General features: G+C 61.0%; 3 protein-coding genes across 7 annotated transcripts in view; all 3 read right to left on the bottom strand.

The window, feature by feature from the left end:
* Window positions 1-1,836, bottom strand: part of CBL (Cbl proto-oncogene) — a gene marked incomplete at its 5' end in the record, with an annotated part of 34,067 nt that extends 32,231 nt beyond the window's left edge. The window contains one exon of the mRNA XM_083878117.1: window positions 1,690-1,836. Coding sequence (XP_083734243.1) covers window positions 1,690-1,836 — 147 coding nt within the window. The remainder of the gene's footprint in view (window positions 1-1,689) is intronic.
* A 2,539-nt stretch (window positions 1,837-4,375) lies between these two features.
* On the bottom strand, window positions 4,376-7,962 carry NHERF4 (NHERF family PDZ scaffold protein 4). Of its 4 annotated transcripts, none has more exons than XM_083877867.1 (11): window positions 7,857-7,905; window positions 7,503-7,603; window positions 7,236-7,263; window positions 6,954-7,018; window positions 6,541-6,752; window positions 6,211-6,397; window positions 5,992-6,128; window positions 5,714-5,918; window positions 5,347-5,543; window positions 5,062-5,232; window positions 4,377-4,915 (listed from the first exon to the last, which is right to left on the bottom strand). In XM_083877867.1, exons 3-11 carry the CDS (start codon window positions 7,244-7,246, stop codon window positions 4,871-4,873), a joined length of 1,230 nt encoding a protein of 409 aa, XP_083733993.1. In that variant the 5' UTR covers window positions 7,247-7,263; window positions 7,503-7,603; window positions 7,857-7,905; the 3' UTR covers window positions 4,377-4,870. The 4 variants fall into 4 exon arrangements, with proteins under 4 accessions (XP_083733995.1, XP_083733993.1, XP_083733994.1 ...); XM_083877868.1 differs by having other exon boundaries at window positions 7,503-7,600; window positions 7,857-7,892; XM_083877869.1 differs by lacking the exon at window positions 7,503-7,603 and having other exon boundaries at window positions 4,376-4,915; window positions 5,347-5,465; window positions 7,857-7,962.
* A 442-nt stretch (window positions 7,963-8,404) lies between these two features.
* NLRX1 (NLR family member X1) lies at window positions 8,405-14,732 on the bottom strand. Of its 2 annotated transcripts, none has more exons than XM_083877865.1 (10): window positions 14,625-14,732; window positions 13,755-13,880; window positions 13,543-13,661; window positions 13,292-13,352; window positions 12,818-12,918; window positions 12,011-12,627; window positions 10,229-11,643; window positions 9,338-9,424; window positions 9,004-9,255; window positions 8,405-8,900 (listed from the first exon to the last, which is right to left on the bottom strand). In XM_083877865.1, exons 3-10 carry the CDS (start codon window positions 13,652-13,654, stop codon window positions 8,582-8,584), a joined length of 2,964 nt encoding a protein of 987 aa, XP_083733991.1. In that variant the 5' UTR covers window positions 13,655-13,661; window positions 13,755-13,880; window positions 14,625-14,732; the 3' UTR covers window positions 8,405-8,581. The 2 variants fall into 2 exon arrangements, with proteins under 2 accessions (XP_083733991.1, XP_083733990.1); XM_083877864.1 differs by lacking the exon at window positions 14,625-14,732 and adding an exon at window positions 14,328-14,454.
* Between the last annotated feature and the right edge of the window lie 1,985 nt (window positions 14,733-16,717).

Here is a 16,717-nt window from a genome sequence, read left to right as displayed (position 1 = left end):
GGCCAGGTGAAAGTCCCCAAGGCCTGGGGGCAACTTGGGTGGTGTTCTTACTCTACACTACATTCAGGGCCCTGAACTCAGTGCCATAAAATGCACTGCACATTTCAGACTGCAGCATGTCAAGCCTAGCCTTGATTTCAGGGTTGAGCCATAATTATCAATGAAAACTCCACAAAAATGTTAGATTTTTATTATGTGCCTATTTCTGTGTGCCTGCACTCACTCTCTTGATCATTCCCTGACAACTCCCCGTGATTTCTGAAAACACTGGACTGACCAGCACACCTAGCCAGGCCTGTAAATCAAATATCCCATCACACCAACAGGCCAAAAGGTCTGGTGTCCTGCCCCCGGCAAGAGCCATTTCCTGGCATTTTAAAAGGAGGAGGAGGAGGAGGAGGAGAGGAGAGTCTTAATGACCCCAGAGAGCCGTGCCCCTCCTAAAGGTGTGGGACTGGAAAAAGGCCTTTCCAACTCCCACGCCACAAGTTTTTCTTGTTTAACATCACTTGATACTTTATCTTTCTGTAACTACATGTACTTATTGCAAAAGGGTTTATGCAGGCTTTCACAGTTTTTCCTCAGCTCCCAGGTTTAAGGAAAAGGTTTTGTCCTGAGCGCAGCAACACGTTCCTGTTCATTCCAAAAGGAATAACCTGACCTGCCACAAAGCTTCACCATCCACTACCCACACACCAGGCTCTACCACACCTTCCAAGGAGCAAATCCTAAACTTCCCCCTGGTCCTGGTGCTGTCACCATCTGCAGCTTCCCACCAGCCCCTATCCACTCCCAGCACCAGCAGTGCCCACCCCAGCACCTAGAGGATTGGCATTAACTACACTGTATATGATTAATACAGACATCACAGAATATCCCGGCTTGGAAGGGACCCACAAGGATCATCCAGTGCAACTCCTGCCTTGCAAAGGACACCCCAACAATCCCACTCTGTTCCTGAGAGTGTTGTCCAAGTGCTGGGCTCTGGCTGTGACCACTGCCCTGGGGAGGCATCCCAGATCCTCTGAGGGAGTTCTAAATCCTCCATTCCAAACTATCCTCTCTTCCTCCCCCTTGCTCTTTGCAGAGCTGCTGCTCTGCCTTCATCCCTTCCCATCCTGGCATCCCATTCCCACCCTGCCTCTGGCCTCTCCTCCATCACTCACCTCTCCACCAGATTCCTCGTGGAATCACAGAATGGCTGGAAAGACCTTAAAGCCCATCTTGTGCCAGTCCCTGGCAGGGACACATTCCACTACCCCAGGTTGCTCCAAGCCCTGTCCAGCCTGGCCTTGGGCACTGCCAAGGATCCAGGGACAGCCCCAGCTGCTCTGGGCACTCTGTGCCAGGGCTTCCCCACTCTCCCAGGGAAAAGTTTATTCCTAATATCCCCTCTAACCCTGCCTTCCATCAGTAGGAAGCCGTTCCCCCTTGTCCTGTCACCCCATGCTCACCACATCCTTCCCCCAAAGCGCTGCACCCCATTCTGTGCCCACATCCCTCTCAGCCCCCAGATATCTCCCCTGGAGGCACAGCCCCCTGTCTGTCCCAGCAGTCCCACAGCCCCAGGCTCATCCCCGGTCTCCTCTGCCCCCAGAGTCCCCAAAGCCCCCAGGCCAGCCCTATCCCACAGCCACCCCAGCCCAGCCCAGCCCCCCGCGGCCGCTTCCATCCCACCGCCCTCCCCACCTTATCCATGAGCTTCCAGCACTTCTCCACCATCTTCTTGTCCACGGCGCCGGGCTGGTGCGGCCCGAGGTGGTGGTGGTGCGGCTGGAAGGCGTCCTTCATCAGCCCGATGAGCCCGCCGGGGCCCTTCTTCAGCGGCGCCGACATGGGGGCGCCCACACCCGGCCCGCGGGGCCCGTCCGGCACCGAGGCCGCGGCCCTGGAGGGGACCGGGCTGAGGGCGCTCCGGGCCGGGCCGGGCCGGGCAGGGCGGCGGCGGCGGCCGTGGGCGGTGGCGGCGGCGGCGGCGCCCGGTTCCAGCGAGGCCCCGCCCTCCTCGCCGGCGCTGATTGGCCGCCCGCCCCCCCGCGCGCCCGGACACGCCCCCTCCGCCGGGGTGGAGCCGGCGCTGATTAGCGGGGCAGAGCGGCGCGTGCGCAGTGCGGCGGCGTGAGGGCGGCGCGGCGGCCATGGTTGGTGCGGGCCGGGCGGGGCGGGGCGCGGTCGCCATGGGAACGCGGGGGCCGCGCCGGCCCCGCCGCCCCCGGGAGGGATCCGCGGCCTTCGCGGCCCTTCCCGTGCCCCGGCCGGGCTTGCGAAACTGGATCGCTTCCCCTTTCCTCAGGACGCCTTCCCTTTTCCGAGAACGGCCCGGACGCGGGGAAGCGGCGCTGCACCTCCCCCCGTCTCCCAGAGAGGGATGTGCCCGAGGCGGGAGCGGCGCCGGCATCCCCATGGCAGGCAGGGACGGGGAACGGGAACGGGAGAGCGTCCAGAGCACCTGGCAGGTACCTGAGGCATCTCCCCGCAAAGGCAGGGGGAGGCAGAGCCCGCCGGGGCTGAGTCCCTGTTCCCGACATCCTGGCTCCAGCGGGAGAAGGAGCAGGAGCAGGGCAGTGACGGCAACAGGGAGAGAAAAGAGGAACCGGGAGAGAAAATGGGACCGGGCAGTGAAAAGGGAGCCAGGGGGAGAAAAGGGACCAGGGGGTCAAAAGGAGACAAGGGAGAGAAAAGGGAACTAGGGAGTGAAAAAGGACCGGGAAGAGAAAAAGGGATCAGGGAATCTAAAGGGAACCAAGGAGTGAGTTTGTCAGAGTTGACTCCACCAAACTTTCAAAAAATTACAACATGGGCTTGAAAGTCAGTTGAGTTCTGTTTCTTTGCTGCCTTCAGATCCTCTTTTCATCTCCCCTCGCAGGCAGAAGGGACACATCCTTTTGCAGGAACCAGCTGTGGCTGGTACCGCACGGCGCCGGCCCCCCCGCAGGGGCTGCCAGGGGAAACCAGGCAAAGGAAAACTGGGGGTGCTGCAGTTTGGCCACATCACTCTGGGGAACATGAGCACCCCAAACTCGGGCCTGGAGGTTGGACAGCACAGCCTCAACCTCTGGATCCAACCTCCTTCGAGAGAGCTTTGCTTCCCCCTGTGGCACCCACTTGCTGAGGAGCCAAATGGACAGCACAGCACTAAACACAACAAGGGAGCCCGGCATGGATTGGTTATAAAACTCCCTGCCTTCATTTCATTTTATTGCCTTTGGTAAAGCTTGGTAAATATTTCTGGGACAGGCAACTCCTTGTCTGGCTTTAATTACCTGGGCAAATTTTCCTAAGGATTATATTGACCTCAAATATGTCAAGGTTTATTGAGGCCGTGTTCCTGAGGCTTTTCCCATTAGGTGCTAATGGATTCTGGCTAATAGTCAAGCCGGATTGACCACCAGCAGGTGCCCTGGCCAGCTTCACGCTACCACAAGTACCTGGGGAGAGAACTGGGGAGGGCAACACTGGCTTTGTGAGAGCCAAGTGCAAAAATCACCATGGCTCTGATCCAAAGAGATCAGGGAACACGCTTGAGTAATTGCATTCCTGACTATCTGCTTCTCTGGGCATTATTCACTCCACGTTGGGGTTGTAGCTACCTGTGAGACTCCAAGCAAAGGTTGATTTTGCTTGGGACTCTTCTGACTGTCTCACTTGGGACCTTTGGGAGGGTTTCACTTGGGACTATTGGGACAGATGCAGGGACCCCACACCTTGGGGTGGGGTGGGCTTTTCCCACCTCTCCCTTGACTGTTCAGTCCCAAACCAGCCTGCAGCTGGGCCAGCCCTGCTCCCTCCTGAGCTGTCAGCTCCCAAAGGCTCTGGACAAGGACTTCTTGCACCCCACATGGCTGCAGTGAGCTCAGAGGACACAGAGGCAGAGCCTTCCCTGCCCAACGGGGCAATGCTCCGGTGTCGCGTTTCCGTTCACGCTCGAGAAGGGGCCAAGGTAAAACCTCAGCCAGAGGTTTGCAGTTCCTGGCCATGTGCAGAACTCTGTGCTCATTTTCACTCTCCCACGCTCAGCAGAGAGGTGAAACTTCCCCTGCTGGGATCCCCCCTGTCCCCCTCCCCCAGCTTGTCACAGCATGAATGAATGCTCCCGATGTGTCACCTGCAAGGTGAACCCTCAGGAACAACCCTTGCCATGGAGCACAAGGGATACCTGCAGGAGTTTGCTCTCATATTCCTGGAGGAACAGTGCCCAGAGGCTCTCAGGATGGCTCTCAACCTCCACCCTCTCAGCAGCACACCTGGAGAGCTTCCTACATCCACTGCCCAACTCCAGGCTTGGGAAGAGAGGATGGATCTGGCGCTGGAATGTGCTGCCAAGTTGCAGTGCTGTCCATAACATCACCCACACAAACAGCAGTGTGGATTTGTCTTTTAATCATACCCCAAAAGGGTGGTGCAGGAACAGAGTGGTGGTGGATGGTGGACGCTCACTGCCCACAGGTTCAGGGAGATGATGAGAGGAGCACAGGAGAGGTGTCCATGCACGTGCAGATCTGAGCCAACCCTCAAGTCCCCTGGGTCATGGTGCAGAGGGCAGTGCCTCAGCTCTCCTGGGAACCCCCAGACTGGAGCTGGGCAAAGGCTTCAGTGCAATGTCCTGAGAAATCCCTGGAGGTAGCTGAGCAGGCAAAGACACAGGTCTGTGGTCGGGTTACAGGGAGCTGCCACTGTGGTTGATAAAAGCTCTGAGCCAGCCTCGGTGAGCAGAGACAAGTCCCTGGGAGTGCCATGCTGTGAGCCAGGCATGGAGACACGGGAGCTGCGTGTGCAGGGTCCATGCTGAGCAGTGCTGAGGCCCCAGGGGCTGGACGTGGCCTGGGTGGAGGTGCTGTGTGGGAGAGCCTGTGCAGAGGCTCCTGGGCTGTTAGAATGCCTGGCACAGCTTCGTCTGTTCCTCGTGGCGCTGGCTCTGCGGGGACACAGGTTGGAGAGGCTCTGCCTGGGACCACACAGCCTCCTCCTGGCAGCACCACAGGTGCCAGGGAAATGTGAGGATGGGCAGAACAGGAGGGTGACAGCACTCAGAGCGCTGCCAGCACTGCCCTGAGGAGTTACCTGTATGATCTCTATACTGTTGGCAGCAGCCATCAGCCAGGACACAGGTCCCTTGGGTCCCACCTCAACGTCACAGAGCACAGGGGAGCCACTGCGAGAGGGCAGGGAGGGCGTGCAGGAGCCTGAGGCGGGGTCACTGTCCTTAAAGAACTGCAGGGGGGACAGCCCGATCTGGAAGAGCAGAAGAGGGATGGACACACAGCCACTGTGGAGGACCTCCACCCCACCGTGCAGCCTCACAGCACCCCAGGGCTCCCCAGCCAGAGCAGAGCCCCCAAAACCTACCGAGTGGTAGAACTCATCACTGGCGGGGTCGATGACCAGCAGCGTCACCTCATCCTCCCGGGCGCGGATCCTGTGCACGGTCTGCTCGTGGTCCAGCCCCTCGATGCTCTCCCCGTTCACTGCCAGCACACGGTCCCCTTCCTTCATCCCTGCCCGCTCGGCCGGCAGCCCCGCATCCACCTCCCACAGGAACTGGCCTGCCACAGCGGGGCACAGGGAGGGGAGAGGCTCACAGAGGGGAACTGGCTCTGCTCTCCCCCATGTGCAGGTGGGGATAGGGTCCCATTGCAGGCACAGAGCTGTCAGCTCTTCCCAACCCTCAGAAATGCCTTGCTCAGGTACAACCTGCCCCTCTCATCCCCCTCACCTACTCCCCCTGAGCTGCAGTCATCCTCCTTGAGCAGGAACCCATAGCCAGCAGGACCCTTCACCAGGTGCAGCTCGCGGACCTTGAAGGGGAGCCTGGAGGTGTCTGCCAAGGCAGCCGTGACCCGCAGGCCCCGCAGGCGATAAAACTCCTCCACGGCGCTGGATGCCACCAGCAGTGTCACCTTGTTCCCACTCTGCTTAAGCTGGATTGGAAGCACAGGGTGCTCAGTGACATTCTCAACCCCACCCCTCACCCCCCATGCCAGGAACAAGCACCTTTTTGGTGAGCTGAGTGTGGGAGTAGCTCTTCACACTGTCCCCGTTTAGCTCCAGCAGCCAGGAGCCTGGTGGCACCCCTGCTCTGTCTGCTGGCCCATCCTGCAGCACCGACAGCTGGAAGGTGCCCTTGGTGCCTGCAGGAGGAGCAGAAGGGATACTTTGGGGTGAGTGAGGTGCTACAATGGGAAGGCTCATGTTGGCAGCATCCTGCTTTACCTTCTGGACATGACACAGTGAAGCCAAAGCCGCTTTTGTCCCTCATGATGTGGCAGAGGCGCGGGCGGATGTCATCTGGCAGCAGCTGGGACAGGTCCCTGCCCAGGGATTTGGCTGCTTCGTAGGAGTCACCATCCAGCACCGCCAGCAGGACCTGGTTCCCACTGGACTTGATCTTCTGCACCACCTGGAAGGAGCCAGGCTGTGAACCCTGAGCAGGCACCCTCTGATGGGGCGGGATCAGGGTTCCTGGGGTCAGCAGGGGTCATGCATCCTCTGTGCCCTGGCTGGGGAGGAGCCAGACATTCCCATGGGATGCTCCCAGCTTACCCTGAGGTGGTCCATGTGGTCCACGAAGTGGCCATTGACCTGGAGCAGGCGGTCCCCGTCCTGCAGCCCCCTGCGCTGGGCCACCCCCCCCAGCTCAATCTGCCGGATGATGTGGCCCTGGCAGCCCAGCTCCTCGTGCAGGCAGAAGCCGAAGGTCTCTGTGCTCTCCTTGGTCAGGAGGTAGAATCGAGGCTCCCCCACGCCCTCACCATCTGTGTGGGGGCACAGCCCGTGAGCAGGGCCCTGCAGGGATCCTCACACAAGTTCTCCACCCCGTCCTGGGCTGGGGATCTGCTCATCCCTTCTGTGTTCACCTCCCACAGGTCCCCAGTGTGGAGAGCTCAGGGCCCCAGCAGTGCCCACAACCCCAAGCAGACACAAGGACACCCTGGGAGAGGAGGGCGTGTATTTACCCGTGTCCTCAGTCAGTGTCAAGGCAGGGTTGTCAATCCCAACTTTGGGGTCAAATTCAAATTTTCTGAAATGATAAAGGGCAGGAGAGGCCACGTTAGTGCAGGATGGCCTTGTCCCTGCCTCTCCCAGCCTTGAGGAGCTTGTTCGTCCCAGAAAGGGCCAACTGGGGCCTGTGCCTTCTCTTCCTTGGGGAAAGCCAGATGGGAATTCCCTCTTGGACCATTCCCAACATCTCTCCTGAGCCTCAGAAAGCCCCTGGCTAAGGGGAGATCAGCACTTACATGATGGACATCTTGTCTCCCTCGAGCCCTGCAGAGGGAGAGGAGAGGTCAGCACAGGAGGTTCTGGGAGCAGACCCCATGCTCCTGAGCACTCAGGGCTTGCCCACTCTCAGGCTGATCCTGCCATGCCAGGTGAGGGGTTTGCCAAGCCCACACAGTCCCCAAGCCCCTCTGTCTCTCAGCACAGGTTGTTCCTTGGCCCTGGCACCGCTGTCCTCCTGCATTCCCAACAGCAGGACCTGCTGCTCAGGTCCCCCGGGCACTCACTGCAGGGCCAAAGCAGGGCCAAGCAGATGGGGCTCAGTCCTGGGGGTTCACAGGGCTCTTCAGTGAGGGGTGAGAAGGTTCACTAGGACCCCAGAGAGCTGCTGGAGCCAGGAGAAAGAAACAGAAACCTTCCCCGGCACACACCCCCCATAAAACCCCTCCACACCTCTTTGGGCACAAGGAATCCCAAACCCAGGGAGAGGGAATTCTTCCCCAGAATCCCCACGATGAGACATTTTCCTGCAGGTCTCCGGCTCCTTTCCACAGGCTGCCTGGGCTCTGACATTGCTCCATCTGGCAGCAGGGCCTGTGTGTGTGTGGGGAAGGGTCTCCAGAGGATTCCCGGGCACATACCTTTTGTTTGCTTCATGGCTGCAGGGATTGCCAGAGGGAGCAAGGTACAGGGTGAAGTGGCAGGGAAGTGTCCCCGCCTCTTCCAAGATGTCCCAGGTTTAATGGTTAAACAGCCCCGAGTCTCCCCTGCCCTCCCAGCCTCAGGGCACTGCCAGTCGGAGCTGGGAGCAGGGACCAGCACCCCAGGGACACCCAGCTTGGGGACAGCTCCTGGTGGCTTCCAGGGGGTCACACGGGGGGAAGAGTGACGGGTTCAGTGCTGGAGCAGAAGTGGGCTGCTCCATGGCAGTGCTGTGGGAAGGGGAAAGGCAGAACCCTCCACTCCAGCTGCTGGAGGAGTGGCTCTACATTCCTCCCCAGGAAGGGCCCAAAGAGGAGATCAAGTCTTGGTACTAGTGTGCTTCAGTGGAAATTAAGAAATTAAGCACTTTAATGCTCCCACAAGATTCACAGACAAGCCCCAGTCCTGCTCCCTGCCACCGCTCTGGGCGGGGTGCAGGGGTTGGCTTTCCACAAGCCCAGAAGAACAAAGTCCCATTTTCTCCTGGCCTGATTTCTGTCCCATTCCCACACTTCAGCCTTGCCTGCAGATGAGGCTGAGCCCCACACACCCAGCACCTTTGACAGCACCATCCAGCCAGCATCTCCAGGTGGGTAAGGGCACAGGGAATGTGCTGCTGGGCACAGTCCACTGCCTCACCCCTGGCTGGTGGATGGGCAGCAGGTTAGAGGGTCCCATCCTGCAGTTTCCCCAGCATTTTCTTGACCTCGCTCTCGACTCGCAGGAATTTGGCTTTCCTCCAGGGATTGGCAGTCTGGCTGCGGCTGCTCTCCAGGTCCTGCAGGAGGAGGGCGAGGTGCTGCCGGACCCGCTCACGGTCCCAGAAGGGCAGGTTCCTCTGCACCACGTTCAGGATGTGGGACCAGTAATCGGAGACGTCGGTGCCCGCCGTGAGGAAAACCAGAGCCCTGACGCCGTCCCGGTCCATGCGCAGGCTGTCAAGTGCCCTCTTGCCATCCTCACTGATGTCATTGAAGTAGAGACTGGGAAAGCAGCAGGAGACACTGGTGAGGGCTGAGGGGAAGGACAGAGGCAGACAGGACAGGGATCTGCGTGGGCAAAAGGGATGTGGCAGAGCGGACTCACTGCACTTTGTCCAGCGTCTCGTGCCTTTTGGCCACCTCCACCACGCGCAGGGCCGCCGCGTCCGTCAGGGAGTTGTAGCCCAGGTTGAGCTCCTGCAGGTGCTGGTTCTTGTCCAGGCACTGGGCGATGGCCTCAGCGCCGGGGTCCCCCAGCTCAGTGTGCAGCAGCGACAGCTGCCTCAGCGAGCGGTTCCCGGCCAGCGCCTCGGCCAGGTACCGGGCCCCCTGCTCGCCCACAGGGTTGTTGGCCAGCCTGTGGACACGGGAGCTCAGGAGTGCCCAGGCATGTGGTGGGCAGTGGTGCCAGGTCATGCAGGGGCAGGGGCTGTACTCACCGCAGGCTGCTCACCACACACTTGTCATGCAGGAGCAGGTCACGGATTTCCTTGCAGGCATCAGAGCCAAGGCTGTTGAGCTGCAGACTGGTGCAGAGCAAGACACGGGGGGTGACAGGAACAAAATGGCTGTTACCTGTGAGCCTGGCAGCCCTGCCCGCTCCATTTTGCCCATCACCATCCTCCCTGGGCTCCCCAAACTAGGCCACTCCAGGTTTCCTCTCCCAAAGGGAGCACAATGACACCGCACCAGAGCATGAGCCAGCAGAGCCAGTGCCAGAAGGAGCAAGGCGAGGGGAAGGGGATGGCGGAATCTTCAGGGGCTGGGTGAAGGTCAGAGGAGGGATCAGGGCTCCATCAAGCCCTCCTGAGCATCTGGAGGAAGGAAGTGCGGCACAGCCCAGCTGCACAGCCCGATCCATCTGTGCCGAGCACGTCTCGCCACCACCTGGGCGGCAGGAAGACCTGCAGCTCCACAAATGCTCTGGAACGTTTGTGGGAACATCTGCACAGCCCAGACTCCCACCTTTGGGACGGCAAACTCCTCACAGAGCTAACGGCACGGAGATGCCGGGTAACTTCCCGTAGGGACTCGGGTCTGCCAGGACAGCTGGCAGCCTGCCCAGCCTGTACCAGCTGCAGGGAACTTCCCAAAAATTCCTGCGGGAGGGTGAGCTGGGACTGCAAATCCCAGCATGCAGTGCCCTAGAAAGGCTGCTCAAGGAGTGTTGCATGTTGGAAGCTGTAGTTCCCTAGGTCTGCACTGAGGATAAACACGCCCTTTCCTAAGTTTTCCACACCTGGGCTCCTAAAGCATCCCCGTGATGGTCAGAGGTGAGCAAGAACCTCATTTTTGAGCAGCGCCCAAGGGCAGGAGGAGGTGCTACTCACTGGAGAGCTTTGCATCGCAGCAGGACAGGGAAGAGGGTCCTCAAGCTGCTGCTGTCCAGGTTGCAGGAGGTCAGGTTCAGCCCCTCCACCTCGTGACACGTGGTGCTCATGACAGATGCCAGCACAGAGCACTTGAGAGGCGTCATCTTGACCGAGGAGAGGTTGACGGTGCGGAGGGAGCGGACGGCCTCGGCCGTGAAGCGCTCGTTCTGGAACTCGTGCAGGAAGAACAGGTAGTCCATGAGCTCGGAGGGAGGCAGGCCCCTGTGGCCCTTCCTGATCACCGTCTTCTTCATGGCCTGGGCGATCTCGAAGGCCGCCAGGTTCTTGATGGAGCAGCCCAGCTGCTCCAGGATGGCGCGGTTGCGGCGGGACAGGATCCCGCCCATGAAAATGGGGAAGAGCTCAAAGACCTCGTCATCGGGGGCCTCATCGGGGTGGCGCATGGGGCCCTCCACGCCCAGGATGCTGGAGTTGATCTGGTCCAAGACGTCATCATTGTAGTAGTCCTCCTCTTTGAACAGCTCCTCTGCCATGGTGTGGGCAATGGTGTCCTTGTCCTTGCCACTCACCCGGGAGAAGTAGCGCGGGAAGATCTTGAGCAGGTTGAAGAGCACGGGGAGGAAACGCAGAGGCAGCACCTTGGAGATGATATTCACAACCACAGCCACGTCTTCGCTCACCTTCCCGATGACCTCCGACAGCTCCTTGCCCACTCTCTGGGCCAGGGTTTTCTTCTCGCCCAGCACCACGTACAGGGCTGCCAGGTACTCCTGCATGGCGGGGATGGTGAAGACAAAGGTGTGCTCCTTGCCCGGCTGCACACACGGGCTGAGGAAGAAGCGGAAGACGTCGCTGCGGAAAACCTCCACGAGGTTGAGCTCACTTTCAGTTTTCATCTCCATCTCGAAGCACTGCCGCAGGTCCTCCTCTGAGAAGCAGGTCTTGCGGGACATCACCCCCTCGTAGGCCAGCTTGCCCACTGTCTTGGCCACGTACTTCATCATGGAGATGTGGGTGGGGTCGGTGCTGTCCAGCACCTCCCCGCTGAAGTTGAGCCTCAGGAAGCTGGTGTAGATGCCAGTCAGGGTCTGGCTGGGAGGAACCGTCCTGGTGAAGTAGAGGAAGTGCAGGGTGGTGCACACCAGCCAGCAGTAGGAGGGCAAGAAGCAGGCAGCTGTAATCTGGTTGTGGCGCTCCAAATTCCTCGACAACATCTCCACCAGGTTTTCCTGCTCTGCTGAGCTGCGATCCTGGCTTTCCTCTCCGGAGCAGCCAGGCTGGCTGAGACGCATCTGGAAGTAGAGCTTCTGCAGGTTGGTGTCGGAGAAGCCGCAGATCTCGGCGTAGCGTCCCACGTACTTGCCGGGGATGCGGCGCACGGCCGACGGGCGCGTGGTGACGATGATGCTGGCCTGGGGACACAGGGCTGGATGAGCCTGGGGCTGCTCAGCAGGGCACAGCCCACAGAGAGGTGCACCAGGATCACCCCATCCACAGCTTGGGGTTCACAAAGGTGCTGCACAAAGGGCACTGGATCAAACCTGGCCCAGGCAGAGGGGACAGAAGAAATTTCCCCATTCCCTCCTAGACATAAATAAAATCTGGAAGATCACAGCCTTCACTACCTTACCAAGCCTCCCCGAAGATCCCACATGAGGCCACCTTGGAACAGAGGCTGCCTGCTTGCTCCCAGCCAAGCTAGACCACAAATAATTATCCCTGTGACGCCTCAGGGCTCACCCCCAACCTTTTCCCAGCACAAAGGAGTGTGATACCCACCTCGGGCAGGAGGTATTTCCGCAGCAGGTTGACCACGATGGCAGAGGGAGGCACGGGCTCGTTGGGGTCACAGCACAGCTCCGTGCCAGCCAGGCGGAAGTCCAGGTTGAGGCGCTCCAGGCCGTTGAGGATGAAGAGCACCTTGAGGTTGGAAGCTTCCAGCACCGGCACCACGTCCCGGAGGTGCTGGTACTTCTTGGTGATGAGGCGCCTCAGGGACACGTGGGCGTGGCTGTGGGACAGGTCCTCACAGGAGAAGGGGATGACCAGCTCGAAGCGGGGCAGGCGCCCGTGGCACCAGTCCACCACCATCTTCTTGATGAGGGTGCTCTTGCCCGTGCCCACGGTGCCGTAGAGCACCACGTTCTTCACCTGCCGCCCACAGGCGTCCACGTCAAAGAGGTTGTGGAGGCTGATGACCTTTCTGTGAGGCTGCTGGAGCTGGTTCTGGATGGTTAAACCAGGGGAGGGCTTCAGAATCTCCTCCAGGGAGCTCTCCCGGATCACTGGGTCCACGTGGACGGCATCCAGAGAGAAGGAAGGGCCGAACTGCCTCTCCTCATTGGGCTGGTGGCTGAACCACGCAGACAGGCTCTTCTGGTGCTTCTTGATGGCACCTGGAAGGAGGAAGGTGTTTGACATAACGAGGGCTGCTCACTGCCAGGGGACTGGGCAAGTTGCCTGCCCCAAGCCACTGCAGAGAGGGGACAGCACCCAGTTATGGGGAACCCTCACACTGCTCAGGACAGCAGCTGCCTGCACCCCGCTGTGTAGGACCCTCCCTCCAGACCAGAGCTGCAAACTCACCAGAAGAGACCACGTTCCTCAGCTGGGACTGACCATGGCGAGAGGAGCTGGGCTGGGCAGGGCTCTCCTGGGAGTCTCCATGGAGAGAGCGAACACAGCCCCTATGGGAGGAGGGAGAGTGTCACAGGGAGCAGCCCCAAACCTGCCTGGAGCAGGGTGGGCAGATCACAAGCAAGGCTGTGGGAAGTGCTGAGAGGAGCCAGCTCACCCCTTCCTTCCCCCACACCACGGGAGAGCACAGGGCCAGGGCAGGGACAGCTGGGAGGTGATGGCAGGTCAGCAAGCCAGGGGCTGTGCATTCCCAGAAAACCCGTGGAGAAGCAGAGGAGGTGGGCTGGAGTCAGAGCAGGCAGGGAGGCGGGTCTGGGTGCTTTTCTAGCTGGAAGCAAAGCAAAGTGTCCCTGGTGCCGAGGCACCAGCTCAGCCAGCCGGGTGCTGTGGCAGAGAGCCCCAACCGTGTGACAGTGACTGTACCTGGGGAGGGAGATGCTGCTTGTGCGAAGGATCTTCCTGAATAAACACCTGCCTGCAGGACCTGGTGGGGAGGAAGAATGGTCAGGGATGGCCTTGTCCAGCCCAGCAGGGGCCACCCACCCAGCAGGGGCCACCCAGGGCCCCACCCAGCCCAGCCCACTGGCTTCACACCCGGCTAGGGTGCCCCACATCCCTGCACAGCTGAGGAGGGATGCCCAACAGGGACAGACTTCCCTGAGAGCCCAGCTCACCTGGCACGGCAGCAGCACACACGGACACGCTGCGGGTCCCCCTGGTCCCTGCCAGGCTCCGCGCCCAGCTGCCCCAGGGCAGGCAGCTCTGGCACTGCATGGCCCGGGACATCCTCCACCTGAAACACACGGCGGGTGGGCGAGGGGCTCCGGGGGGCTCAGCGGAGGCTGTGGGGATGGATGTGGGGCAGCACAGCCCTGCCCAGCCTTACCCGCCCCAGCCTGGTCCGGCCCGGCAGAACCGGCTGTGCCGGTGCTGACTCAGCTCCCGCCCCGGCTCAGCAGGGAGATCCTTCGGGAGCAGGGGTGGTGCTCACAGTCCACAACATCCCGGGAAACTGAGGCACGGGCAGAGAAAGAGATAAGCAAAGCCCAGCAGAGAGAAAGGGAGGAGCAGAGTGACAGCTCGCTCACTCACACCTCCCACCAGCCACGCCGTTTACAGTCCCTTTTTATGTGATCCAGATGGAGAAACTGAGGCACAGGGACGGGAGCAGAGGAGCTGACCTTGAACACGGGTGTCCCGACCTCGGTGCAGGAAACAAACCCCACTGCGCCCCACGTTTCCAGCCCCTTCCCAGCCCTTCTGCTGAGCCCAGGCCCCTGTGCTGCCGTCCTGCTGCTGAACCCTCCCGGGGACCCCTCTGGGGACCCCCGTGTCGCTGGTGCCAGCCGTGCCCCGGCTCCCGGTGCCCTCCCCGCTCCATGGCGGGGCCATGGGACAGAGCCCGGGGCAGCGGCGGAGCCACACCGAGCGAGGCGACAGCGACAAGCGGCGGGGTTACCTCGTCCAGCAGGATTCCAGCCGGGAAAGCCGAGCTGGCGGTGCCCGAGCTGCCCGGCTCACGGAGCACAGCCCGGAGCTGCCCATCCGCCTCCTGCCATGCCTGTCCCGGGCACGGCTCCGCCGCGGAGGCGGCTGCTTTTGCAGGCAGAACTTCCTGCAACGCCATCCTGCCCTGTCCCGCCCCACGGCCGGCGCCTGCCAGCTCCCCGAGCAGGATGGGAGAGCGCCTGGAGGCTGCCAGGGACACCCGCACCCTCCCCAGCGAGCACAGGGATCGGGGGAGCTGCGGCCTTACCAGATGTGCTGCGGGCGGGGATGTCCTCCGGCCACATCTGGCGGCTCTGCATCCCCGGCTGCTGCCCGGCTGTGCAACTGCAGCCCGCAAGGATGAGTTCTGCTCCGGAGAGAACCCCTCCCCAGGAGGCGGGAGAGGGAGCTGGGGGAGGCTGTGCCGGCAGCGCCCGGTTGTGCCTGTTTGACACAGGTGATGCTCACACACACACTCACAGCTGTACCTGCCCTCTCGCTGCTGGCGGATCCGCTCTGGCCACCCAGCGGGGGACAGCTGTGTCACCGGGGCCACACACGCTCTTCTCAGTCTCTGGATGCTGTCCCGGGAGGTGCCAGCCCACCCAGGGGTGCTGGGACTGAGGGCAAGGCTACCAGACCATATTTGCACCCCAAATCCAACACTCCCCATCACACGTGTGCCCTCGAGGCTCTCAGGAAAGGGACACATCCAGGCAGTACACTATAAATATAAGTTTTATTGATGTGTGAAACCCAACAAGTACAGCTGGCATCTCGGAAACACCGACACAAACTGCAACATCTCCTCCTGCCCGACAGCCCCCGGGACCCTCTGGGCACTGGGGAGCCCCAGCAGCAGAGCTGGCACCTGGCACCCCGTCCCTGCGGGGCACTTACCTGCGTGTGCAGCCCAGCCTGGAGAGCCCAGGGCCTCGCCTCCACCCTGCCTGGTTCCTGCCAGGCTGCAGCTGCGGGCAGCAGTGCCCTGGTCCCCCCTCACAGCCTCCTCCCAGCAAGGCAGAAAGACCTGGGCAAACGGCACCAGGAGCAGCTGCCACGGCAGAGCTGTGCCAGCAGACCCCCTCGGCCTTTCAGCTGTTACCTGCATCTGATTTTGGCAAGCTGTCCCAGGGAGAAAGCAGCTCACACCTGTGGCCTTGTGGAAATGTGAGTTTCAATGCCTGCACTTCTCTGCATGGTGATCACACATGCCCCCCCTGTCCAGCCTCCTCTGCACGTGTGGACACGGGGAGGGCTGGAAAACCACAGGGTCCAGCGTGGCAGGGACACACACAGAGACCCCAGGCTGCCCATGGCAGAGGGACAGGACAAAGGGTGTCCACACACAGTGAGAAGGAAACACTGTTTTATTGCCTGATTTGGGAGAGGGGTGAAACCCTGGGAGAAGCCCCATCCCCTGTTCTAGCCCAGTCTCCCCTCCAGCAAACCCCAGCCAGGTGATGAAGCGTTTGCTCTTCTTGTGCGTGTGACAAAGGTGGCCTGGACATGCATGGAGGTGAGTGGCCAAACCCCTGCCTGCCACCACAGCGCCCGGGAGAGGCACAGCCTGACACAGCCATGGGCCAAAGGGGCTGAAGCAGTTTTGGGTGGGTTGAGGCTCAACCGGTGTTGCCAGGCAGCCAGAGCCACAGCTTGGACCCCACCCTCATCCACTCAAAGTGCATCACAAGGGGCAGGAGAGGAGAGAGGGTGTGGGGGGAGAAGCCTGCTCTCCTCCATCACACTCCTCCTGATTATCCAGCCGCGTTCTCTCGTGGGACTCCTGCAGCAGAAGCACCCACAGCTCTGCTCTGCTCCCCAGCTCTGATAAAGTGCATCCTTGCTGCTTCCCTAAGGGCCCCCTGGAGCAGGATGGCTGCACCCCGTCCCTCTGCCATGCCTGGGCAGAGAAAACCCCTCCTGCCCCGCTCCTGCAGAGCAATACACCCCGGGGTGCTCAGCCCTGCCACGCCAGCCTGGGGGCTCAGTGCAAACGTGCTTCTTCTCCTGCATTTCCCTGCACCTTCCACCACCTCTGGGACTGTCCTTGAAGAGAGGCAAAGGTCAGTGGCACCTTGGCTCAGTTCACCTTGGCTCAGTTCAGGCAGCACCGAGGGTGCCTTTGCCCTGTGCCACACCCCTCACTCATCGGTCCCTTCATATCAACACATTCACTCGTGTCCTGCTGCCCCGGGCACGAGCAGCCTGCCCCATCACCCACTCCCCAGAGCCCCTGCCCAGCTCGGGGACAGCCATCCTGCAGCTCCAGGGTTTGTCCTGGCCCTCTGCCCCGCAGTGGCCACATACCTGGTCAGCTGGGACGCTGCAGCTCACGGGTGCAGGAGGCACAGGCTGTGC

This window comes from Zosterops lateralis, assembly GCF_965231275.1.
Source record: "Zosterops lateralis genome assembly, chromosome: 25".
Lineage (NCBI taxonomy): Eukaryota > Metazoa > Chordata > Aves > Passeriformes > Zosteropidae > Zosterops > Zosterops lateralis.
Note: the sequence above shows the minus strand (reverse complement) of the source record. Positions and strands in the feature narration are given on the sequence as shown.

Coding starts and splice junctions, on each gene's coding strand:
- NHERF4 (XM_083877866.1), bottom strand. Junction 5,919..5,991: donor ACACTCAGCTCACCAAAAAG/GTGCTTGTTCCT, acceptor CTTCCAATCCAG/CTTAAGCAGAGTGGGAACAA. Junction 5,544..5,713: donor CTGCAGCTCAGGGGGAGTAG/GTGAGGGGGATG, acceptor CCGCTGTGGCAG/GCCAGTTCCTGTGGGAGGTG.
- NLRX1 (XM_083877865.1), bottom strand. CDS start 13,654: ATGTCCCGGGCCATGCAGTGCCAGAGCTGCCTGCCCTGGGGCAGCTGG. Junction 13,353..13,542: donor GTGTGCTGCTGCCGTGCCAG/GTGAGCTGGGCT, acceptor CCTCCCCACCAG/GTCCTGCAGGCAGGTGTTTA. Junction 12,628..12,817: donor GAGGAACGTGGTCTCTTCTG/GTGAGTTTGCAG, acceptor TCCTCCTTCCAG/GTGCCATCAAGAAGCACCAG.